This window comes from Lissotriton helveticus, chromosome 10 (genome assembly GCF_964261635.1).
Source record: "Lissotriton helveticus chromosome 10, aLisHel1.1, whole genome shotgun sequence".
NCBI lineage: Eukaryota > Metazoa > Chordata > Amphibia > Caudata > Salamandridae > Lissotriton > Lissotriton helveticus.
The window spans coordinates 1,066,236,696-1,066,264,214 of record NC_136071.1 but is presented as its reverse complement, the minus strand read 5'-3'; the positions used below and the strand labels follow the sequence as shown (position 1 = coordinate 1,066,264,214).

Sequence of the window (27,519 nt, the reverse complement as noted above, 5' to 3'; positions counted from 1 at the left end):
ACTAAGATTAGCAAAGATCGAAACCCCACGATTGCATAGCTGCCCAAAGTGTGGCACAGTTCAAGCAGATTTTATACAACTTGCATTGATCTGCCCTGCTATCCAAGCCTCCTGGACGCATATCCTCGCCATGCTAGCAAAAATGACGGAAGTCTCCAATGACTCTGATCCCTTGCACGTCCTCCTTGGCTACATCAAAGCCCGACTGCCTAGCATTATGCACTTCACTGCAATTGCACTACTGCTAGCAAAGCGCCAGCTAGCCCTGTACCGGGGCAACAACAAAAGCCCCACCACAGAAGACTGGCTAAAATATATGATCTGTTGCGACACTACCAGTGAGGTATATGCTACATTACAAACCCCATCTTCAAAGCCCATGGATATTTGGACCTGTTAATTATTGATGGCGAGGCCTCTGACACAGACACCACTTAATTAACCACATTCTTTGACTTACTGCCCCTCATGAATTCATTACCTGCTTTTACTGTAGGATAAACCTGCCCCACTGCCATGGCCCTACTCCTACCCACTAGTTGATACAGTCTTTAACCCCGATGGATGCCCATGAGTATCCTTTCTATTGTTCCATAATTTACCTCGATATCTGTGGTTGTCACGACCCACTCCTACACCCCCTGCATAGTGGTCTAGCATGCAGGGCTCATGTTGTATTATCCATTTGGTGCTGTATGGCATGCTATGATACCATGACTGCTGTTCCCCAAGACCTGTAATTCCTTTGTGTTTGAATCACTGTAAGCATCCCCCAGAACCTATGAATCAATAGATTATCTTGCAGATGCTGTTACTTATGCCTTGGTGTGGTTTTCTATTTAATCCCTGCAAGCTTTCTCCAGAATCCTGTGAGCCAATGGCAAGCCTTGCTCCAGCTGTATTGAGGCCTTGCTGTTGTTTTCCACAATGCACGTTTGAGCAAAAAGGATACATGCGTTTCCTATTAATTGGTTCCAATCATCAAGTTGCATGTACCAATTCAATAAGGGCAAAGAGAGTGTACTAACACGTGTTTTCTTCAAGGGTTCAAGAACGTTTTAGACGGCAATGTGCCACATGAACCACATCTGATCTAGCTACATCTGTTCAGGCTTCGGGAGGGTATATAAACCCCGCCCAGCCCTGAGTCGTTGCTTGGCTTCGCTTCCTGCGGACCAAGCTTCAACCATCCCACTCACCAAAGTAACCTGCCGGAACCGAGAGGCACTACAGTCTCCTTCATGTCCAATTGAACAGGTGACTCCAGCCCCCTTGACGTCATCCTCCTCTCTCCTTCTTGCACCACTACTCAAGACAGCCCACGACTCTTATTCGAACTTCAGTCAAGTGGAAGAGCTACACTAAGTATTTGATATCAAGTTAGTGTGCACAAATCCACCCATAGTAGTAAAGGGGACTGAGTATCAGTGTCTTCAAAGACTATATGGCCTCTCTGCGGTTAACAACAGTAAAATCAAATCTCCCCTTAGGAAAACGTTGTGTTACCACCAATCCACTCAAACACTAGCCAAAAAGATCTTCATATAGATCACTCAATGATCAGAAAGATTCTTCAATCAAACTATTACCACATCATTATGGAGAAACTCCAAGTTTTTATTGATGTATTTCATAAACACCACATCCAATTATAATAGTTATAGTAATCCACTGATAAAACATTGTTGTACCATGACATGTTAAAATATGACGCAAAAGAATAACCAAAAATTAAAAGGGAGAATATGAAAAAGGGAGAAACACAAAAGACAACAAACACGTGCCTATTTTGGTAGTGCCAGTCTGCTCAAAACATTTTGCCTGATACATATATTTTACCAAGTCACTGTACAACAATGTTTTAACTTGCATGATGGTCATGTGATAACTGGATTACTATAACGAATTGATCCTTAGGAGTGCAAGTAACTCCAACCTGTGTTCCTAGTTTATCCTTGGGAGTGCAAGTAACCTCAACCTGTGTTCCGAGTTTATCCCTGGGAGTGACTCACTCTGTGGTTTTGATTATTTGCTACAAAAAATAAAAAGCTCCCTTTCCCTGCTTTTGTACAGGATGAGGCTATATGCCTCTTGCACTCTCAAGTGGAGTATTTACCCTTTTATTTCTCAACTAATAAGTCTAAGGTAGGCTACCAAAAGGAATTTTTCTATATTACAAACAACATTGATTTCAATTAAAACAGAGGCCATGTTAGTGCACTGATTGTAACTGTCTTCTCTTATTTCCAGTGCATTGCATCATCACAAACCCAAGGTCCTGGTCCAGTGCATATCTATCTAACAAACGCAGAAGGTCTCAGAAGTGACAAATTCTGTTACACAGTGTTGCACAGCCACTGTGCAGAACAAATACAGCAAGTCTCTCTTTTATCTAAACCCAGCTTCCACTCTGAAGCTGTGCATGATCTAGGGAGTTTGGTCCCTTGATCTTGTGTGGCTCTAAGAGGCATAGGAGGTCCCACATCAGCTCCAGTGTCGTCTTTGCGGTTAGGACTAGGTGAGTGCATGACAGTGGTCATATTGACTCTGTAATCAGAATTTTTGCTCTGTGTATATAATTAAATAGGCTTTTGCTGTTTCTACAAAAAAATGAAAATAAGGCAGGAAGATTGCTGGGAGGAGTGCAGGGTTCCTAGGGGTAGGCAGGATTGGCGACGGGCGGGTGGTCGGCAAGATAAATGAGGGAGCTCCAGTTCTTATCCTGGAACGTTAATGGCCTGCGTGTGAAGGGAAGGAGGCATACAATCTTGCAATATATTAGGGATTCCCCCGCGCAGGTCATAGTAATCCAGGAGACGCACTTGCTAAAACAAGAGGTCAACGAGAAAATGAAAAATCTGAAATGGGTAGACAAATTTCTCAGTACGGACCATAATGCCAAAATCCGTGGGATTGTCATCATTTTTAAAAAACAAGCCAAAGCTCAGATCACAGATTACAGGGCCGATCCGAGTGGTAGATGGCTAATAGCCAATGTCCAGTTAGATGGGGGAGCATTCACCCTGGCTGGGTATTATGGTCCCAATCAGGACGACCCTTCCCACCTCAATACAATCCAGAACCACCTGATCACCTCTCAGAACCCTGTGATATGGATGGGCGATTTTAACCTTCTCTTAAATCCAAAATTGGATAAATCAGCTAGTTCTACAGCACAACCACATAGTAAGGCAAGGTCAACCCTCCTTACATGTATGTCGAACTTGGGGTTAGTGGATTTTTGGCGGGAGAGAGCCGGTAACACCTTGGGGGTTTCTTTCCATAATCATAAATATAAGCATAAATCTCGCATTGACTATGCCCTGTTCAGTTTTATTCTCAAGGACACTCTGAAAAATGTGTTTTACCTTCCCTCTCATCTGTCCGATCACTCGGCTATTCTCTTCACGTTAGTATTAGGCCAGAATGTCACACACACCTCATGGTCCTTCGATCGTACCATCCTACTCGAAGAAGACGAGAGGGAATTTCTTATAAATGAGTCCGCCGCATTCTTAGAACATAATCTAAATTCTGCCCCCTTAGTGTCTGTGTGGGAGACGTGGAAGGCGTATTTAAGAGGATGTATCACCAACCGTGCCTCTTATAGAAAGAGCAAATACAGAGAAGAGGTATTAAACATAGAGCGGGATTTGGCACTCATTGACTCAAATGACCCCGTGTCTCCAGTAAATCCTAAAAGACGTAACGACCTAAAAGACAAACTAGATTCTATACTGCAGGAGAGAGTGGCGAAGAGGTGGAAGGCCAGTAATCTCTCACACTTCGATTATGGTTAGGCTGCAGGCAAATTGCTTGCCTGGAAAATCAAAGCAGACCAAGCCAGAAATTACATTAAAGAAGTGAGAGTAGAGGGGGAAGCCACCACTAGGATCTCCAACTCAGAAATAGGGGAAGCCTTTCGGGCGTTTTTCCAGAACATATATACTGATGGAATCGCAATTAACGCAAAGGAGAGGGATGCGTGGCTAGGGAAGGTGGGCCTCCCTACGCTGACCAAGGAAAAGAGCGATCGTCTTGATAAGGAGGTAACAGAAGCGGAAGTCACCAGAGCAATTAAACAGTTGAAACGGGGGAAGGCCGCAGGGCCTGATGGCATACCCGGCGAACTATATCGGATTTTAGACACGACTATTGTTCCAACTTTAACTGACTTGTTTAATAACATCTTAATGAACGGAGTGGCGCCACCCATGTCATGGGGTGAGGCAAATATTGCCCTAGTTCTAAAAACGGGAAAGGATCCGGTCGATTGTGGATCTTATCGCCCGATCTCGCTCCTAAAAGCAGAGAGTGCTGCCAGATCGTCGCTGAGGGAAAGCGGAGGGAAGCGGAGCGATCACTGAGTAGGGCAGAGTGGCGGCGGAGGAGCAGCGTGGTGTTTTTAGCTATTAACGGGACCGGGACCGGGAGTTAGCAGCGGTAACCGGGACCAGAGAAACTCCGCAAACCCCGCGAAAACAAAGACTCCGCAGCTCCTGACGATTCCCCAGCCACAGCCACAGCCACAGCACAGCAAGACTACGCGGGGGGACACGACCAACCAAAGGGTTAAAGGGACAACCGGCTAACTAACCCCCCCATCCAACAGCACAGCCCAGCCCAACCCAGCACAGCCCAGCCCAGCCCAGCCCAGCTCGTGAAGGCGTTGATAGCGCCAGGCAGCACCAGGCAGTACCGGCAGTACCAGCATGACCAGGCACACACCAGGACTAAGCCGGTGAGTGCTGTGTTTGGGGGTGCGTGGGGGGGGGTGCCAAAGGACCAAAGGACTAGTGCTCCGGCCACCAAGCCAGCAAACCACGATCAGTGACAAGATCAAGCGGGGGCCTGGGCGCAGCCTACACTCCAACTCCCCCAAATCTTAGACAGAGCCCGGCACTGAGGGGGAAGGGCCACTGCCGGCCGGGAACTGATAATGTCAATGTACCCGGGGGTCGGGGGCTAACTGAGCAATAGCTCACTGAACTACAGCCAGAGCACCGCCACAGCAGAGGCACGGAAGAGATACAGACCCCGTTTACAGCCTAGAGCCTTCAGCCTACAGCCTTACCACGGCACCACTACCCACCATCCTTACCTGAACTCGTGAAGTTTGCAGACGCTGACCACTGCACGACGCTTCTTGGACTCTCTGCCCCTTTTTTCAGCCTTTCCACCCACGCCTCGCGGCCCCCGCTTCGCGGGAGCCGCTCGAGGCTGCCTAGTGCCGGCTCACCTGATCAACGAGGATACCGTCGTGGGACTTCCAAGGACTAAGGGACTGCGAGGACCAGCGGGCGCTGCTTCAACTAACTCGCCGCAGCTGGTCCTCTTCCCGACCCCTCCCGCCTCACCTTGAAGAGCGTAGGATTGTGAGCGCTCTGTGTGAAGTTTGCAGACGCTGACCACTGCACGACGCTTCTTGGACTCTCTGCCCCTTTTTTCAGCCTTTCCACCCACGCCTCGCGGCCCCCGCTTCGCGGGTGCCGCTCGAGGCTGCCTAGTGCCGGCTCACCTGATCAACGAGGATACCGTCGTGGGACTTCCAAGGACTAAGGGACTGCGAGGACCAGCGGGCGCTGCTTCAACTAACTCGCCGCAGCTGGTCCTCTTCCCGACCCCTCCCGCCTCACCTTGAAGAGCGTAGGATTGTGAGCGCTCTGTGTGAAGTTTGCAGACGCTGACCACTGCACGACGCTTCTTGGACTCTCTGCCCCTTTTTTCAGCCTTTCCACCCACGCCTCGCGGCCCCCGCTTCGCGGGAGCCGCTCGAGGCTGCCTAGTGCCGGCTCACCTGATCAACGAGGATACCGTCGTGGGACTTCCAAGGACTAAGGGACTGCGAGGACCAGCGGGCGCTGCTTCAACTAACTCGCCGCAGCTGGTCCTCTTCCCGACCCCTCCCGCCTCACCTTGAAGAGCGTAGGATTGTGAGCGCTCTGTGTGAAGTTTGCAGACGCTGACCACTGCACGACGCTTCTTGGACTCTCTGCCCCTTTTTTCAGCCTTTCCACCCACGCCTCGCGGCCCCCGCTTCGCGGGTGCCGCTCGAGGCTGCCTAGTGCCGGCTCACCTGATCAACGAGGATACCGTCGTGGGACTTCCAAGGACTAAGGGACTGCGAGGACCAGCGGGCGCTGCTTCAACTAACTCGCCGCAGCTGGTCCTCTTCCCGACCCCTCCCGCCTCACCTTGAAGAGCGTAGGATTGTGAGCGCTCTGTGTGAAGTTTGCAGACGCTGACCACTGCACGACGCTTCTTGGACTCTCTGCCCCTTTTTTCAGCCTTTCCACCCACGCCTCGCGGCCCCCGCTTCGCGGGAGCCGCTCGAGGCTGCCTAGTGCCGGCTCACCTGATCAACGAGGATACCGTCGTGGGACTTCCAAGGACTAAGGGACTGCGAGGACCAGCGGGCGCTGCTTCAACTAACTCGCCGCAGCTGGTCCTCTTCCCGACCCCTCCCGCCTCACCTTGAAGAGCGTAGGATTGTGAGCGCTCTGTGTGAAGTTTGCAGACGCTGACCACTGCACGACGCTTCTTGCACTCTCTGCCCCTTTTTTCAGCCTTTCCACCCACGCCTCGCGGCCCCCGCTTCGCGGGAGCCGCTCGAGGCTGCCTAGTGCCGGCTCACCTGATCAACGAGGATACCGTCGTGGGACTTCCAAGGACTAAGGGACTGCGAGGACCAGCGGGCGCTGCTTCAACTAACTCGCCGCAGCTGGTCCTCTTCCCGACCCCTCCCGCCTCACCTTGAAGAGCGTAGGATTGTGAGCGCTCTGTGTGAAGTTTGCAGACGCTGACCACTGCACGACGCTTCTTGGACTCTCTGCCCCTTTTTTCAGCCTTTCCACCCACGCCTCGCGGCCCCCGCTTCACGGGTGCCGCTCGAGGCTGCCTAGTGCCGGCTCACCTGATCAACGAGGATACCGTCGTGGGACTTCCAAGGACTAAGGGACTGCGAGGACCAGCGGGCGCTGCTTCAACTAACTCGCCGCAGCTGGTCCTCTTCCCGACCCCTCCCGCCTCACCTTGAAGAGCGTAGGATTGTGAGCGCTCTGTGTGAAGTTTGCAGACGCTGACCACTGCACGACGCTTCTTGGACTCTCTGCCCCTTTTTTCAGCCTTTCCACCCACGCCTCGCGGCCCCCGCTTCGCGGGTGCCGCTCGAGGCTGCCTAGTGCCGGCTCACCTGATCAACGAGGATACCGTCGTGGGACTTCCAAGGACTAAGGGACTGCGAGGACCAGCGGGCGCTGCTTCAACTAACTCGCCGCAGCTGGTCCTCTTCCCGACCCCTCCCGCCTCACCTTGAAGAGCGTAGGATTGTGAGCGCTCTGTGTGAAGTTTGCAGACGCTGACCACTGCACGACGCTTCTTGGACTCTCTGCCCCTTTTTTCAGCCTTTCCACCCACGCCTCGCGGCCCCCGCTTCGCGGGTGCCGCTCGAGGCTGCCTAGTGCCGGCTCACCTGATCAACGAGGATACCGTCGTGGGACTTCCAAGGACTAAGGGACTGCGAGGACCAGCGGGCGCTGCTTCAACTAACTCGCCGCAGCTGGTCCTCTTCCCGACACCTCCCGCTATTTAAAGTGAGTTACAGACGCGCTAGCGGGACGCGCGCGGAGCGAAGCGCGGAGCGAAGCCCGGGCCAAGGGCGGGCCCGTTTCAGCCCGTTCCAGACTGTGAGAGACTGGACTGGGCCACGGTATTTGTGTTTTCATCTCTTGACCTCCTGATTTATACTCTCTCATTGCTAAAAACTCCGGCAAACTATACTTCCATTCTTGTTTACTGCGAAGTTTAGCCTTATTGTTTCCTTAATATTACTGAGCTAGAAACGTATAGAGCGTGATCATGAATAGAGCCACCAGGAAGAGAAAGACAGAAAAAAACACTGATAAAATTACTGACATAACTGGTCCCATTGATGTATTTTTAAATAAGACAAATGCAGTTATTGACAATACCATTCAATTGATAGAACGAAGGGTGTCACATGAACTGGAGGCTGCAAGGAGAAGATCCTCTATGGGTCCCCTCGCTTCAGCACTAACTCCAATCCTTAAGGGGCCGATAATTCCCTTGTTGAATCAAGCAAGTGCACAAGTTCACACAGTTCCAAACACCGTGGACTTGTCCGCAACACAATTATCATCAGGGTCTGACTCGGTGGATGACTTAGAAAAAACACCGGATTTACAACTTCTACACAACCAAGACTTAGCTGTGGAACCTAATTTAACGGGTGAAAGGGAGGGCGCCATACCCAAGAGGTTAGGTAGTGGGTTGGTTATACAGGAGACTCCTTCTGCCCCACCAAATATTGCCTATCCCTGCAACCCGAACAAGAACAGTCATATCACTGTAGTTCCGCAAATCCATTCTTCCACCAATAGAGTGGTTCTCAACACGCTCCCACAGATCACTAAACCACCGGGGAACCTAGATGAAATAGGCGCTGTAGGTGGTTTACATAAACCTTGCACCACATGTGTGTCACTGCATGATTTTCTTACTAACAGTTTGGGGGAACTGCTAAAATACCACCTGCAACCCTTAGAAAAAAGTATAAGGATTATCGAAAAACAACTTGCAAAACTAAATACCCCTGTATTTACTCAAAAGTCATTGGGCACTTTAGATACGGGGGATGGGAAACCCAAAGAGTTAAGTAAAACGGCTCAACCGCTTATTTCACTAGCGGCTTGCCCAAAGCCCCTTGCACACGATAGAATAGCAGACTCCAACACTAACAAAAGTGCCAGTTCAAATCCACAAAACACACCTAAACCCCTGACTGCAGATGGGAAGGGTCAATCTGATATTATCAGTGGTAGTGTACAGCCTACCCCGGCCCTCGTGGCCCTAAACACCCAGTTAGCGAATTTCAAGGAGACCTTACAGTCATCACAGAAAACTCAGCCTCCCCAATTCCAGGGTAGAGAGAGAAAGGGTACTAGGCATAGGCGCCCGTTCCATCTGCCGCCTGAGGCTACCCCTTACACAGTAGTTTTAACAGGGGTGCCAGAATTGACAGATGGCTCGGATGAGCCCCCGTGGTCATTGAGGAACAAAGTTCTGCAATGGCTAAGTCAAAATAGACCTCTCCAGTCATCACACCATAGCAGAATAACTTCTGTGAGAAGAGTGCACTGGATTGGGGACACGAAAAAAAGTCTACAGGGTGACTGTGTTATAGTCAACTGTGACGATCCTGCCATGGTTGACTATATCTCTTCTTGGCCAGCCCTCGAAAAAAGGGGGGGGATCGACGTACAGCGTCTTTCCTTCTTTTATCCCCCTTTAAATACCCCCAATTATGCTGTTCCAACTGGCTGGGATGAAGTGCAAGACTGGCCCTGGACGCAGGTGGGTTACTCGAATAGAAACAGGAATAGCAATAATTACTGGTCCAGAGGCTGGGATTCTCGCCCCTGGTACCATAGTAGAGGAAACTCAAATCCTGACTTCTGGAGGGGGGCTCCCACAAGGAACAGATACGACTGCTTAGACATGGTCGATTGACCAACAAAGGTCATCCCTGGGGCTTTAGTAATCTTAACCCCCATAAATAAGACCCAAGATGTCCTTACTCAGGCAGAAAGTACTAATTCCGTGTTAAGGAGCCCACTAGATCATGCTAAGGGGGGTGGAAACCTGTTAGGCCTACACCTAACCGAGCAAACTAGTATGCCACTAACTGACCAAGGACTTGGGTCCACAGTCGAAACTACCTGCATGTCCGCACACCAATGCAGAGCAGATAATATTCTAACTCATAATGAGTTTGGAATTCTGCCCGTGGGTATTGCTCCAGCAATCAGCCAGGAAGAACCGAGTCCATGCAACGAGGGAAAAAAAAACTTGTTAAAAATAACATCTTGGAATATTGCCGGGCTAGCTAAAAAAGTGAGGAACCCGTTATTCCTAACTTTCATGGAAAGGCAGGACATAATTTGCCTGCAGGAGTGTTGGGATTTAGACGAGACCCATGTCGAGGGTTTCAGCACATTCTACGTCCCTTCGATTCAGGGTACTCGAGGTAGAGGCTCGGGGGGACTGTGCATCTTTACCTCTAACCTCTGTAAGACAGAAAAGTGTATTCATGAGGTTAGTGGCTCAAAGGCAGGGGTTGGGAGCCTACTACAAGGTCTGTTTATTAAACTAAATGGGCGTTCTTTCTTTCTAATAAACATCTATAGTAACGCGCCGATTGTGGAGGTTAAAACCTTTATAGCGGAGCTTGACTCACTGCTAAGGAGAGGTGGGCAGGGGGCAGACTGCCTTCTCATAGCTGGGGACTTTAATTGCCACCTATGCCCCTATAGCCAAACAAAAAACTGTGGTATTTTTGACTTAAGGGGAGACCCGACCACGCATTTTGAACACTCCATAGTAGGCAACCTGCTAAACCAATTTATGCACGATTGGGATTTGGCCTTCGCCAATGAACTATGTGAGCCATCTGTGTCATTTCAGACTACTTTTTGTGGCCGTGGAGCAGGTACTGTAATCGACTTTATCTTAGTCTCAAACAGGAATCAGGGCTGGGTGGTGGGTTTTGATACGGAGGATCTGGCAATAAGCGATCATTTCCCTATCAGCACTTCCCTTAGTCTAGGGAATTCGGGAACCACAAAAACAAGCACGATAAGCACACTTCATGGTCGCTCAGTGGCGCTGGCCAGAAAAAACGGCTACGCCATAAAATGGGCAAAAATCGATCCCACAAAGTTCCTGAAAGACTTGGTTCAGAAAGAAATGGGCCAGTTTTCCATCTGCCTAGAATCAAGCTCCAACCCCGAGCAAATAATACAGGCGTTTGACGGGATTACCGCCACAATAAACGCCAAGTTAAATAAGAAACAAAAGCTAGGGGAGGCAAAAAGACTACATGGCTGGTTCAATCGAGCCTGCACCAAAGCACATAAAGCCCTCTTACAGGCCCTAAAGACAGTCCCAAGGGATAGTGGCAGAGTTAAGGAGGCTAGGCAAGCATATAAGCAGACCTTACGAACCAGACAGTTAGACCTCAAAAACGCAGCCTGGGAAGCCCTTATTAAGGCAAGTGCCCTAAGGGACAACACCATGTTCTGGAAAGAAATCAATGCTCCCTTCTTTTCAGACAGGAAGGAAGATTCTTTGGAAATTGGCATACCAGAAGATACCTGGGTTGACTATTTCACCTCCCTCTACAAAAAAGAATCACTTGCATTGCTGGAACAAGATGAGTTGGAGGTAGAGCGAGAGGTCCATTCACCGTCTCACAGAAATTTTCCACTAAATATAATGTTTACCCCTGCTGATGTGGAACAAGCGATCTGCCAGAGTGCTAGTCAAAAGGCCCCTGGGCCTGATGGAGTTCCCATTGATCTATTTAAGGGGAATGTGGATCTCTGGGCCCCCTTACTAGCAAATGTCATGAACGCTTATACCAATTTAGGTTTTCCCAACACATGGCACGAAGCAATACTCATCCCAATATTTAAAAAAGGGGACAGACAAGACCCAAAATGTTACCGTCCCATCTCCCTGCTAGACAACCTAATGAAAGTAGCAGGGAGGGTTCTCTTAACTAAATTACAAGCATGGTCTGAGAGCAAGGGGATTCTCTCAAAATTCCAATATGGATTTAAGTCCGGATTGGGAACCGTAGAGCAAGGTCTAAATCTGTCCCTAATAATAAATAAATATATTGGAGCAAAAAAAGGGAACCTTTTCCTAACATTCGTTGATCTAACCTCGGCGTTCGAATGTTTAGATCACGGAATGTTGTGGAGAACCCTGGCCACAATGGGGATAGATAATAATATTTTAAGTTTTATTCAGGAGTTGTACAGAGATGCAGGCGCTACGGTGAGATTTGGCAAAAATGGCGAGCAAACTAGAAAGTTCCCCATAGCAAAGGGTGTCCGCCAAGGCTGCATACTTGCGCCATTTCTATTCAACTTATATATTAACGAGGTAGCAGTCTCGTTAATTGCTCTGGAGGTGGACTACCCAAAGATAAATGGTCTCCCAGTCCCACTATTGCTATACGCTGATGATGCGGTGATTATGGCCCGCACTCAGCGGGGACTCCAAAAGGCGTTAATGGGTTTTGCAACCTTTATGAGTTCTAGGGGCCTAAAAATAAATGTGGGGAAAACGTTTACGATGTCTTGTACCACCAGTAAAAAAGTGCCTGACTGTAAAACCTTTGTTAATGATTCAAAGATAGCTGTGTCTAAAACGTTTTCTTATCTGGGCATTATTTTTAATAACAGGGGGACATGGTCCTCAGCGATCACCTCCCGGAACTTGGCTTTTGCACGCTCGATAGGGGCAGTTAAACAATTTGCCAAAAAACTAGGCGGGAAACCGGTAGACACACTACTTAAGATATACGCAGCTAAGTGTGTGTCTACGGCGGTTTATGGGGCGGGGATCTGGGGTCTTGCGGATCCCTCTCAAATACAAAGGGTGGAAAATGCTTTTTTGAGATACCTTCTAGCAGTCCCGCGCTCTACATCCACCACCATATGCCACAATGAACTTGACAGACCCCACATTAGTGATTTGATAAAGATAGCGCCAGTTATGTTATGGTTCAAGATTTGGACATGTGAGGACACGACTTTCAATAGGGAAGTAATTCACGATTGCTTGGGGCAAGCCGAGGGCACCAAGCAGCCGTGGTTGGCATATGTGAAGAAATTTCTGAATTCTATTAACCAACCAGAGTTATTCTCAAATCCAACATCATGTGCCCTAATCTCAAAAAAATCACTAAAAATGTCATGCCTTGGTTTATTGGAGGACAGGAGATATTATTTAGATGGGCACAAGTCCACTATCGTTGCCCATCGCCAGATCCTCCATGATCAAGGCCTCCACCCTTATCTGGCGCCCAATTTTTCATCCTACCACAGAATGCTCTTAGCACGAATGAGGACGGAATCTTTTTTCAGGTTAATAACGTTCCCCGTGCCAAATGAGTGGTCCGGGAACCTGATAAAATGCCCGTGCGATGGTGTAGCCACCCAGTCTAACATACACTGTATCCTCTTCTGTCAGTATTATCAGTGGGGGAGGAAAAAACTTTTGATACCACTGTTAAAGGCATGGGGTCTGAGAAGTTGCAAATCTCCATTGTAGTGATGATAAAATTCTTGTCGTTCATTATAAAATGCAGAGGAACCATGAGAAATGATTAGGAGCATGAGGGTTTGTATGAGTATTATTTTGTGCCTAATAACATCATATAATACACAAATATGTTTATATTTACCTCAATTGCTCCTTCGCTTTAATGAATTTATCTCCCCATCAAATGTTTTTAAATGTAAAGTTTTTAATGGTTTTTAGATCAGATTAATTGATAAGCCTAATGAATTGTATTTGTGTAGTGTCTTTTAAATTCATGCAATTTTTTCATTGTGTCTTGATTGTATTTTGTATTTATGTTCGCTTTTATGGTGTTTGTTAAATACCGAATAAAGCTATCTTTGAATCTTGAATCTTGAATCTACCTGAACTCGTACTGCCCCCCCTGGCCACAGCACCTGACGGACCCCCTGCTCCTTCCCTGACGGCAGTAGCCCCTCTCGCGGGAAGGGTCGACAGGCTTGGGAGAGTGAGCGGGGCTGCTTTTGACAGGGTGGACGAGGTGGCAAAAAAGTCCCATCGCCGGGGTGCGGAGTAGACCTCACTAAGACCTAATACCTTATTAAGGCCCTGCCCTGATCAGCACAAGTCAGGCTGGTTGCATGAGCGAGCCGTCAAGGAGAAAAAGGCTACAGCTGAAGAGCCCAAGAGCTGAAGAGAAACGAGCCCAGGAATTCAAGAGTCTAAGATTCCAAGAGCCAAGAGCCAAGAGGACACTAAGCAACGGCTGCACAATTGGCGTGTAGGTGTGAGCGCTGCACTAGCGCTGTGAAAACAATACCTCCGCCACAACTCGCAACTTGCAAGCAGCAGACAGCAGGGGAAAAGTAGACAACCTGCCTACAACTGCAACTGCAACTGCAAGCTTAAAACACTAACTCAAAGGGTTGACGGATCCAATCCAGATCTCTTAAAGACACCACCGGACAGTGCGCACCCTTAGTTTCCCCAGCTTCTACCTGCCGGCCGTTTGCAACCGAGGGCTAAATAGCCCCAACATGAGATCTGGAATGATCCGAGGGAACCAAACGAACAAGGGAGGGACAAAAAAGCGCAAACAAAATCTTCAGCCATCCAAGGGGGAAAAAGAGGTTCAAACAGATACATCTAAATCTATAACGAAGAGCCCATTACTGGACATAATCGATCTAACGGACTCAACTGAGTCAATACAGAACCAATCGGCTACAAACAAACAAAAAAGAGATACGATTAACAAAGAAGGGAGAAATAAAATGAATAAAACTTTGGTACAGCCCAAAATCTATACAAAATGTTGCTTTCTAAAGAACCCAGGGGACGCTTTATTCTCAAAGATCAATAAAGTATCAGGCCTTCAATCGCCTCTTGAACCACTTTAACCAATCCTGCGTCACCAGCCCGGTGACAAGCAGTCCCGACTGGACGATGGCAATAGCAATAGCATCAGTAACAGTAAAAGAGACATATGAATAAAACTTTGGTACAGCCCAAAATCTATACAAAATGTTGCTTTCTAAAGAACCCAGGGGAGGCTTTATTCTCAAAGATCAATAAAGTATCAGGCCTTCAATTGCCTCTTGAACCACTTCAACCAATCCTATTGGCAATAGCAATAGCATCAGTAACAGTAAAAGAGACAAAAGCACAACATCTATAACATCACCCCAAATAACATCAACACCTCAGTGCTATAACATTAAACCGGGGCAAAAGCGCGAAACGGCAGGTACCCCGGCAGGACGAAAAACGGCCATAGACGCCAATTTAATCCAAGTACATTGGCCAAATGAAGCCAAGGACATGTCGCCATCAAAACTGGAGGAGTATATCTTTAACATCAGCAGCAACTCCGAGAGCGTCAGCATGAGCAATGAATTTGGCCACGGGGGCATAAGTAACAACGGAGAGTGCAAGAGGAATGAGGAAACCGCTACCGTACCGGCCAATAGAGACGGAACCCTCACTAGTAGTCCTTGACATCACAAACAACGAACCCACACTAGTACCCAATGCGTCAAAAGGGACGCGAAACAAAGACACAAGCCAGAAGAATCTTACCCCAGAGGTGATCGAAATCTCTTCTTACCTAAGGAAAGAGGAGTGGGAGGAACTCATAGCGGCTTACCCTAAAGACCTGAGCATAAGTAGGATGGCCAGTGAGACATCAAAAAGCGGAACGGCATGCATGCAGACAAAAATAGCAGGAACAGGGAGGCCAGAAATAGCATAACCCCTCAAAGAGCCACCCGTGTCCCAAGAAGCGGGTCTTAAAGAGAGCCATGGAAACCAGGATGCAACTCCAGCACAAGCCAGGCAAGAAAGCGTATGGCCCAGCCTCCTCAATACAGTACAACTTCTGGTGGATGCAATACACTACCAATCGGAGAAAATGGACACTCAACTAACGCTATTAGACACGCTGGCAGTATTTGTAGTTGCAATAGATGGAAAGCTGGGCACGCTAAATTCACTTCTCCAGAGTAAATTTTACCAACTTGAGGATATCAAAAGGAGAAACGGCATCGAGTGTGAATGTGGCCCAATCATCGACAAGCTGGCCACCCTGCCGACATTAATGTCAGACTTATGCGGTCAGCTCAAATGATCTGCCGAACATAGTCAGAAGATCAGCATTGACGCACAGGGGCGCCCAAAAACCAAATGATATCGGAAAAGTGACTACTGCAAAAGCAGGGGCGGCCGAGGTAGACACCACCCTCAGCAAGGATACAGCTGTCGAACGGCATGGCAAGACATCGATGTCTGGAGCCCAGGATCATCCCAGGATGAAAGAGTCAATCCAGGACACAGGGGAGAATAGAATGGAGCCAATAAAATCTCTACCAGCGGGTGCCGAAGACGACGCTGATACAAATCAGAAATTAAACGCCAAACAGAGGCGAGCGAAAAAACGCAAAGGGAGGAAATACAAGCTTTGCTCAAAACGTGAAGGCTTCAGGCAACTCTTTGGGCAAACTAACCCCGCAGAACAAAACACGAGCAATCCGGTGGAAGTAATAACACCAAATAGTGATCACGACGAAACAAGCGGCACATCCGAAGATAATGTCCAACTAGCAAACACAAGCTCAGCGATAACAGCAGCTGATCTACAAAGCGATCAAGCTGCTATGCCTCAACACTCTGGGTCCACCACCTCACCGGATGACTCTGGGTCACGGAATTGGCAAACACACAACATCCAGCCTTGTATAAAACCCATGGGAAACCCAAAAGTCTCCATTGGCTCAAGGGGAGAAAAAACAGGAAGACAAGATCGAGGACTCACTGAAAACCAAATACTAGCCATCACCCAAGCAACCGTGTCAACTCATCTACGGGCAGACCAGACAATGACAATACCTGCCCCCGTAGCCCTGATTTCAAATACGCAGCATCTACGCTGCGAAACCTCTGGATTAACCGTATGTGCAAGGGATCAAATCTCAGCATGGGAGCACAACAGAGAGGGCTATCAGGCATCAGCAAATGCAACAAGTGGCGCGAAACGGACACCATTACTAAATATGGACATCGTATCTGGGGGCGCAACCAACCAAGGGAAAGATTCGGATGCCACATGGTTCACCCCAGACTTTATATCCAAAAGAAGACACGACATCCTCAATAGAGGCAATATCTTACGATTATTGGCCCACATCCCCTCACTGTCATTCGTGGCAAGCTCTGACCTGAAGTCTATTGAATTTATAGTTGCAGAAGGCACAGGAAAAGAGGTGACGAAGGCGACTTGGGCTTCGGCAGACCTGGTACAAAAGATCCTTATGGAATCCGAGACCTTTAAAAACTGGGGCATCACGATTAAGCCTTTCACAAAGCCAGAATATCCAGACGTATTGTGCTCTGAGAGAAGCCTGAACTCGAGGGAGCACGCAGAAGGCAGTAAAATCTCGGTTCTCAGGGGCGCTGCCGGGCCAAGCTGTATTGGCAGAAATGGGTTCATCGAACTTGCTTACGAGGAAGGACAGGGAAGACAAGCTCCAAACGGGTGGCAGGAACAAAGACGGTTCGTGAAAACCATAACAAACAGCAACTGACACGCGGAGCGGATAACAACGGAGCATCCACAGAATCAATTGTGTATATGCTCCTGGAATATAAATGGCCAGGCATCCAAAATGCTGGATATGGATTTCATAGCCTACATTCGATCCTTTGACTTAATTGCGCTACAAGAAACTTGGCTTGCTGAGCCCCCGCACCTCCAGGGGTACCTACGCTTTTTTTCTGGCGCCAAGAGCTTAGCCAAGTATGGGCACTTAAGAGGAGGTTTGGTAATATATGTAGCTACAACTAGCTTTGTGATGGTAAAAGAAACTGGGCCCTCGGTGACAGCTGCACTCGCAGTTAACCTGACACTGACAACAGGCTCAGGCAAAGCAACTAACAACTGCACCCTGGTCAATGCTTATATTCACCCCAAAGGAAAGAAAAAAGCAGCGGAGGACTTATATGCCTTCATAGAAGAGTGCATCACGGGGGAAAAAACAGAGAACCTAGTACTCACTGGGGACTTCAACCTCAATCTCATGGGAACAACACAAGAGGAGGGAATTATGGCACAAAACACATCTTGGGCCCTACCACTACAAGGAAAGCCACAAACAGCCAAACAATCAAAATTGGGAAAAAAGGTACTCGAGGCATTAGAAAACTTCAATATCAGGGCACTAAACGACAGGTTTGCAGGGGATAACCCGCCAGCCTCAACTTTTCACTCAAGAAAAGCGTACAGCACACTAGATTACACCTTCATGTCACTACCACTTTTTCAACACATAATATCCTATCGGATAGGGAACCAAATAGATAGCGATCACTGCCCTCAGGAAATCACCATGGACCTTGCTAGACCAACTTACGAGCGTTCGACGGCTCCTAAAGAGTCCATCTATACCGTAAACCTTAGAAAAATTAAGTATTCGGCTGCAACGGGTGAAATCTTGATAGGACTGGCAAAACAACATTACATGGAGCGTACAGGCCTCAACGAAGTAACGAAATGGGTGCAGTTTACTACCACCCTGGGGCAACATGCAACAAAGCCCAAAGCGTGCACGAGGATGATCAAGCTGGGTATCCTTCCCCGAGCACACAGAGGGAAAATTAAAGAAATAAAAAACTCAATCTCTAACTTAATGAGAGCAGTACAGCTGGACCCCAATGACAAAGGGAAGTCGGAACAACTCACTAAATTAAAAGCTTCATTAAAAAAACTAAAGTGGGAAGCAAACAGAACTATAGAGGAACAACTATGGGCAACACTTCATGAGGACATAAAAAAGAACGACGGGGCAAGGTTTTGGAAAACAATAAATTCACTAACGCACCCTGCAAAAATGGAGACCACATCAAACATCACAGAGGCAACCTGGGCAGCTTATCTCGATAACCATTTTAACCGAGACCTGTCGTCTAATCAGAATACGAGCGAACCTATTTTCGGACAAGCCCATGATGTTGGTAACACGTCACAAAGGTGCCCAATTAACCAGAACACGGTGGGTGACACAGATCATATATCACTGCAACCCAAAATCAAATGGCAAATAAAGAAAGCAAGAAGGGAAGGAGCGCCGGGTCCAAACGGGATCCCGCCCGTCCTCTTCAAACAAGATATGGATTATTGGGCAGCGGCACTTGAACCCCTTTTTCGGGAAATCAGGTACACTAACATCTTGCCAGACACTTGGAAGGGCTCCATCATTGCCCCCATATATAAAGCAGGGGATAGGGGCCTCCCTCAAAACTACCGGCTAGTTGCCTTAATCGATAATGACGCAAAGTATTTTGCAGGGCTCATACTGGAAGAACTACAGGCATGGGCCACGAGGAAATCTCTTATACCTGTTAATCAAACAGGCTTTGTCAAAGCAGTGGGAACAACAACAAACATATTGACTATGGGTATGCTTATAGACAAGGCAGAGACAACAAAACTGCCCCTACACCTCTGCTACATTGATTACAAAGCGGCATTCGACAACATCAACTGCAATCTACTATGGGCAAACTAAATGGCTGGGGCATCCCAAAAGTTTTGTTGGAGCTGTTAATTAACCTACACACTGACACCTGGATTCAGATCAAGGTGGGGGACGGCTCAATGCTGTCAAGGCGGATACAAACCAACAACGGCCTTAAGCAAGGCTGCGTACTGGCCCCCACACTGTTCAACCTGTACCTGGGGGACCTGGCGCCCCTACTAAACAACTACAATTCACACTCGCCAAAATTAGGAGGCCTCAATCTACCATGCCTCTTATATGCAGACGACTTGGTGCTAATAAGCCATACAAGATTAGGGCTCCAAAACCTCTTAAATACGACCCAGAGATATTCCGAGTCAAATGACTTAACAGTGAACCTCGAGAAAACGCAAACAATGACAATCAGTAAAAAAAAAAAAAGAAAGCTTTCTCGTGGTTCTGGAACAACACCCGCATCAAAGACACCTTGTCGTACAAATACCTAGGTGTGAAGATAGACAGTGGTGGCCAATTCAGCGCACAAAGGGCTAGCATAAGAGGCAAAGGCCTTGCTCTGGCAATCGCTCTAAAAACACTAAACAATAACCTCTCCGGCCCTTCTCTAACACCTTTACTACATGTCATACACACCAAACTGTTACCAACACTAACTTATGGGAGCGAGGCTCACCGAGGCAGAGATGCCATAACACTCGACAGCACAATCGTGTCGGCATATAGAATTATTTTCAGCCTCCAAAAGCGATCCTCCCCAGCACAGATCAGACTGGAATTTGGAATTCGGCTACAGCTTTTGGTACGACAGGGGGCATATATCTGCACTTGGGACAAAGTGAGAAAAACGACCGAAGGAACCCTGAATGAATATTTATGGAAAGAGCTAGAGCAGTCCCAAAACTCACCAGCAGCAAAATACCTGGCAAAAAGCTTAGAGAACATGGGGCTGGCAGAGCTCTGGGCGTCCGCTGCAGATCATAAAACACTTAACAAGCTGGTAAAGAAATTGATCAAGCTACAGTCGTGGGTCCAGGATAAAGCCATCCTATCAAAAAGATCTCACGCTTGGATGGTATACATACCCGACACAAGCCCCCCCAGCCTTATTTCGGTCTGGGTTACGCAAGAAAAACCAAATTGACCTTCTTAAGATACAGACTGGGCCTGCTACCATGCATTCAGCACCTTCCTCACTGGCTGAGATCGAAAGCAGGAACCCTATGTCGGCTATGCGGCACCGGGGCAGAAGACATGCTGCACCTGCTATGCTCGTGTGAGGAATGCAAGAAGAAAGGAAGCTCCTGCTGAAACGCCATTTTATTCTACACGGGGCACGTACACGAAGGAGCGCAGTGCTAACCTGCTTCTCAGCACAGGACCCTCAGCTGAGCTGCAGCTTTGTGAAATTTCTAAAAGCCGTGGAAACAAAACTACCAAAAATTGACCCATGAAAAATCAATAAATTAGGACATCTGTTTTAACTCATATTGTGGAAATCATCTATGACGCAAAATTTTATGCAAAACATGAATGGACTAGCAGGCCTACAAAGAGGATGGTAAGTATAGTACGGCCCAATGTAGGCGGCCTGCAAACAAAATTTCTCTTTTATGTTGAATCGTTTATTTTTATCTCGTCATTGTATAGCATTGGTCTTAAACGTATGTTTTTTATGCTGCATTTTAACTTCTCTTATTGTGTTATTGTATCGCATTGGTTTTAATTAACTGTGCAATAAACTTTAAACTCTCCTAAATAATGACTATAAGATCTTTGCAGCAATTTTGGCAGCACGTCTTGGGAGCGAGATCGGTACGATTATCCATCATGACCAAAAGGGTTTTATCCGGGGATGCAAATTGGCTGACCTGACTTATGACCTGGTTGGGGCGATTGATATCGCCTCAACTTTTGTTCTCCCTCTCGCAATCATGACGCTTGACGCCACAAAAGCATTCAATAGGGTCAACTGGCCCTATCTAGATGCCGTAATGAGGAAATTCCAACTTGGTCCTAAATTTTGTCGAGCAATAAACCTGTTATATAGTGATCCTAGGGCCAGCCTCTTGGTCAACGGCGCCCGTACAAAGCCTTTCCAAATTATGAGGGGGACAAGACAGGGGTGTCCGCTTTGCCCCCTCCTGTTTAATTTATATGTCGAACCCTTTGTTCAGACTCTTAGGGATGGCTGCAGCATTCCGCCTTTCTCCTTCCATGGTTGGGAGAAAAAGGTCGGGCTCTATGCTGACGACATTCTTATTTATATAACGGACCCCGGTCAGGCCTCCCCCATGGTCGTAAGGAGGGCAGAGGAGTTTGGGAGGTTCTCGGGTTATGAAATTAATGCTGGGAAAACCGATCTTATGGCCTGGAATATCGATAACCTTCAACTTCCAGTAACGCCTTCAATCCGCTACCTGGGAGTCAGAATTACCCATGACATCGGTATTCTGGCCCAGACGAATCTAGATCGGGTTTCCCGTGAGTCCAAGGCACTGTTGAAAGCATGGTCCTTCCTCCCTCTCACGGTTTATGGGAGAACAAGCTTAGTGAAAATGACCATCCTCCCCAAATATACATTTATCTTTAATGCTATTCCACTGGCATTCGACTCTAAACAACTCCACAAATGCCAACAATATATTAACTCCTTCATCTGGGGATTTAGGTCCGCCAGTCTGGCCTGGAAAAAACTTAGGAGAAGGAGGGAGAAGGGAGGCCTTGCACTGCCAGACCTGGAATATTACGCCTGGGCATTCCACCTGTCTCACTCCAGGATGCTGCTGAAGACCCCCGAAGACAACTCAAACGGGTGTATGTTTAAGGCAATGCTATCTGGCTCTAATCTACCACTGGATGGTTTTATGTTCAAATTTGGACATCAGAGATATTTCAAGAGGGTGAGGTTAAAGATTTTATACCTGTTTGTAAAAGAATGGACCCAAATAAAAGCTAGGGTCGGGTTGGCATATTTTTCGAATCTTGCTCCAATCTGGGATTCCCCGGAACTCCCCCCTTGTCTTGCTGATAGTCTTACACCTCCTTTATTGGATGCAGGGGTACTAGGATGGGGAGAGTTGGTGGCGGGAGGGATCTTGGTAGAATGGTAGTTTTTTTTGAGAGGGTCGGTTCAGCTTTATCCTGGTTTAAATACATGCAATATGCCAGTTGGTTCCGAGAACAGTTAAAGAAAAATGTAAAACTTTGGGGGTATAGCTCGCTAAAAACACATCTGGTAGATAGATCAAGGGGCCCCAAAGAGGTGACTTTTTGGTATTGGTCCATCATGGAGGAAGCTGACGGAGATTTCGATCCCCCGAGTGAACTGTGGGGAGGTGATGGTGAAGCTCAGGCGGAGGACTTATGGATCAGATCTTTCAGCCTCCTGTACAAAGTCATCAAGCCTGCCTGGTTGAGGCGTAACCATCTATTTACTTTGCATCGAGCATATCTCTCTCCCCAAAGACTCTCTAAGTTCCAACCAGGGAAGTTCTCCAATAAATGCCTTCTTCCGGCAGCTTCCGATGTCCACATGTTCTGGGAATGCCCTAACATTAGTACATTTTGGGAGGAAGTCAAGACTTCTCTAGAGTCAATCCTTAAAACTCCGATCCCTCTTTGCCTGTCGTTAGTTATATTCGGACTGAGCGACAACATAGTGGGGGCAGAAAGAATATTTCTGTTCTATGCTATCCTTTTAGCAAGACGGCAAATATGTAAAAATTGGGTCCATACCAACCCTCCGACTCATGCAGAGTGGCTGACATCGCTTTATGAAATATCTAAAGTGGACATGGCAAGATCTGGCAGTTCCAAAAGCCTCGTCTTCTGAAATTTCCTACTTAAGTGGAGATGAAAAACCATCTGGGCATCCGGGTTTTTTTTTTTCCCCCGGGTCCGATGATTAGGCCCTGTACTCCAGGTCCAGAGGGAGGCCCCCCGTGCCACGACGAAACTGGGCCGACAGCTTGAAATAAGCCTTGACGGAGTAAGATCTTCCGGAAGATACCTCCCGCCAATTTGATACGTTTGCCTTGGGGAAGAACAAGACCACTTTTTGGTCTCCAGCCTTTCAAGGACATTAATGGTGGTTGGATATTTCTTGGAACGATAATGTGGCTAATGAGGACAAAAAAAAAAATATGAAAATAATGTTCAAAAGCAAAAAAAATTGCTATCCTTACACAGATGTGCATCTCTGTTTTGAAACTGATCATGAAATTACGGTCGCTTCTGTTATTCATTTTCTTTACAAAATATAACTTTCCTAGTTTTTTCTCTCCCCTCAGAAGGTATCGGGAGATTTACTTGTGGCTCCAAGCCTGAGGTTCCAAAATTGCAGACAGAAGTAAAACCTCTCTTGGCCAATAAGAGGACCCTATTTATTTAATTTTCAGCACTTGTGGGGCCAACCATACGGATATACCTAAAATTTTAACTCCTTCAAGCACAACCTGAGCATCTCTTTATCGCTAATTTCTTGAAAACAGCTGGATAGATCTCCACAAAGTCACAAAAAGCATACTTTAAGGGAAAAGTTCTAATGTTTTGCCAAATTTGGTGTTATTCCATTAAGCAGTTTTTTCAGTCTCAGACACCAAAATGGAAAACATGTGAAATTAGGGTTTTGCTACCCACACCCCAACACCTCCTTCATGACGTCCACTTAACAGATCAGCACAAAGCTTTCCATAAAGGAGCTGGGGTGGATTCACTTTTTTGGGGAGAATGTTGTGGGCAGATTAGTTAGAAAAACAACAAGTGACCTTCCTATGGAAACTCTGGCTTTACTGTAAATACACTGGTGCTAGGGCCACCAGTGTAATATATATCTATTACGTATTAAATGTGTTGTAAGGTTATGCAGGCTTTTGGTTTGCATTGAAATGGGAAACGTCATTGTGGTGAATGAGAATGTGCAGTAAGTATAATCATAGCAGTGCTTGCATGGTAAGTGTTTTGTGTATTGGTTGAGTTCGCGGTTGCAACCTATATTTCAGGTTTTTACCTGATCATGATGGCATGTGAAATTTGGCTGCACAATTTTCAACTATTCTCCCTTTACTCCCACCCCTCGCCCGCCATCTCCACTAGAGACATTCCCTACACCTTCCAGGCTGTAATGGGCCAATTGATCCAGACGCCCTTTTGAGGGGTAAAATGACTGCAAAGAAGACATACAGATTTAAATGAAGCAGATAGTTACTTCCTATGCAGCAAAATCTGTGTGGTGGTTGGGCACCTAACTCTCAAAGGAGCAATCAATACTTTCTAACACGTAAATTGAACTATCTTTACTGATATCGAAAAGGAAAGGCAACACTACACCAAGTCTCACCTTCAATCTGCACGACATCAGTCGTCGATTGTGCAGGGTCTAACGCCCAGTGGAGTTGTCGCTGGAATTCCAGCCTGTCTTCTGTATGAATCAGTTCAAACACACTCTGGTGAATAACGTCGGACTGTCATAGGGAGGAAATGAAATAAACAATGACTACTAATGCTGATAACACATCTAGTAAATGGATGAATGTGATTAGAAGAACACGTGTTAATAATGACCTCAATTTGCATGTTTGTTATTTGTTTCCCCATTATTTTCCTAAAAACGTCCCATTGTAAGATTTCTCTTTTACTCTCTATAGTATTTTTAATCAGTCTGAACCAATGTGTGGAGATACTCAACATTCTAATAAACTATTTTTGAAAATTATTACAACATCTTAGAAACAAATAATGCAATCTTACACCATGTCAGCTGCCTTTACAGGGAGGAGTGCTGTTTTACTATCAAATGCAAATTGCATATTTGCAAGACAAAAAAAAGTGGTTCAAAATAATTAGAATACTTTATATAATGTAATAAGCCACAGTGGCCAGGTGGCTCATATTTTGATATGACTTCTGTTTTTCAGCTTTTATTTTCTCTTCTGTCATTTATTAAAGTGATAGTAATGGCGGGTATTAGTAGATTACAATCCTAAACACGGTTTCCAAACAAAAAAGTGTTCAATGCAGTACTCGGCCAACCCACAGCCAGGACACCAGCAGAATGTAGACTAAAATGTGCAAAAAGGAGAAAAAAGATATCAGGCCTCTTCTATCTATGCACTCAGGATCTGACACCACAACCCCTTATCCATAAGGACCTACCTATCCCCAATGCTGTTACAATTTAGGAAAGAGTTGAAGATTCACGGCTTTAAAGAACACTGCATCAGAATCCCTCCAATTAATGAATGACTTTAAGCATGTCTTTGAGCATGCACAGTACTTCACTGCCTTTTGCTAGGTTCACACTAACCAAATACCATATACATACATTCATACATACATACACACATACCCAGCAATTTCACCTGTCTCAGGAAAGTGAGGTCACTCATTCACATGTTGGCTGATTCACTAATGCAATAACCTTGATAAAGGTGGAATAACACGTACTTGTTGAAAACCCAAGTAATCCTGCACGGTGGAGGATGCATAAAATACAAGACCATCGGCGGTGACCACCAGTACAAAGCCATTCAGAGCCTAGAAAACACAAAAAGGCATGTATAAAAGACCATTTACACATATCTAATTAATACAACCATGGCATTATTTTGAATCACAGATAAACATAAATGAAACATACCACTTTTTACAGTATAAAGAGAGCAAACCAACACACATTATGCAAACATCAACTACATACATATGACATCTATGCTGGCTTACCTGAAAATGCGTTATGTACCTACTTACATATAGATGTAAACATCAGTGTCAAAAACGCAGTTTCAAGCAACATTTACGAATTTGTGCACATCTTAATGGCCATTTCTGTAGTGTTGTGCTACCAATAGGTGTAAACAGCCACACAAATCACTCGTTTGTGGACAACTTCTGACAGGCAATAATAGTAAAACAGAAGGGATGAAAATATCACCTGCACCTATTTTACACCTTGTGGGGCTTATTTACAAGACCCTTGCGCCACTTTTTCATCATTTTTAACATGGGAAAAGTGACCTACTCGTGGCGCAAGGGGCTTGTAAATAAGCCCCCTTAGACCGGATTTAAATTGCCCCATTGGTCTACGATCAGCAACAAACATGGGATGCAGACATGGTGGACGAAACCATCAACTTCTGGCACTGTGGCACCAAGTCATTAACTCCAAACAAGCATCTGCCTTAGGCCTTCATCAGTAAAGAATACAAAGCGCACATGGCCCCTGCTGCAAACTTCCTCTCAAAGACAAGTATAAAGCTACCATTCAGCAGAATCCAGATAAAGAGATGGAAGTCGCAGATAAGAGATATGCCTTGCTTTCATTTTAGGGGCAATCATATCTATATGCCACAGAGGGGTCATGTGACTCTTTATATGCCATCAGTCAGTAACCACAGAAAAATGTGTGGCACTGGTAGTTGTCACAGAGATTTTATACTGAATGCGGCACGCCTCTAGGGAGACGCACTCTATAACATGAGACAAACCAAATTAACATCTTTTTGGGACCCTCTTGCCATTGCATGGGAGCACTAATATCTACAAAGTTTTTATAGCAGTGTGGAGATCAACTCTCATACCCGGATGACCGCGCACTTTTAAAACAAAAGATAATTCAGAAGTCAGATGTTATTTTTCACCAACTGCAGTTTTGGAGTATTATCAAGAGGGCCCTTTATCGCCCCAGTTAATCACGGAACACCGTCTTCCTCCTAAACCCCTGATTTACCAACCATGGGTCCAATTCAGAAAGCCAAGGTAGCGTGAAAATCGGAATAATTGCAAAAATGGCGCTGGTTTACGAGTAGAAGCTATTCACAAAAGATGACTTTGCACTTGCAATTTTCTTTCTCCTGTGGATTATGTCCTCATGAATGTTAAGTTTAATTAAATTCCACGAAAGGGGCGGGGAGTGCATGTTCCAGGGTGGAGTTTCTTCTGTTAACTTTAGTAACATCAACAAACTCTGAGCTCACTCTGGTGCTAATTTTAATGGTGCCTCTGATCTTGTTCACAACAGAGGTTCATGTACCTATTTAGGGAAATAAAAACTGATTTGCAAAAGTCTTGAAAATAGTTGGCTACTCAAACATAGTAGGTTAAATCTTGTACAAACAAAATTGATAAATCGACGAGCAATGACGTGCGTCGTATTATGCAAGTCAATTTACTTCACTATTAGTAGATACCTTCCAAGAAACTAAACACAAGTTTATGCTGTCTCCTAAGCTCGTTACGTATTCCATTTCTAATGTGGAACTGCACTTTCTATTTATGACCTTTAATTACTCTAGGGTCTCTCTTGCTTTCCCCTTCGCTGCGTCATTTATATTGTTGCCCATCTTCAATAGTTGTTTCACTGTTCTTCAATTTGTTCGATTCA

At 46.4% G+C, this 27,519-nt stretch overlaps 1 protein-coding gene across 1 annotated transcript in view; it reads right to left on the bottom strand.

Annotated features, from left to right (window-relative positions):
• Positions 1-27,519, bottom strand: part of AHR (aryl hydrocarbon receptor) — a 510,239-nt gene that overhangs the window by 186,248 nt on the left and 296,472 nt on the right. Inside the window, exons 4-5 of the mRNA XM_078663779.1 lie at positions 25,584-25,673; positions 24,478-24,601 (exon numbers count right to left, since the gene is read on the bottom strand). Coding sequence (XP_078519905.1) covers positions 24,478-24,601; positions 25,584-25,673 — 214 coding nt within the window. The remainder of the gene's footprint in view (positions 1-24,477; positions 24,602-25,583; positions 25,674-27,519) is intronic.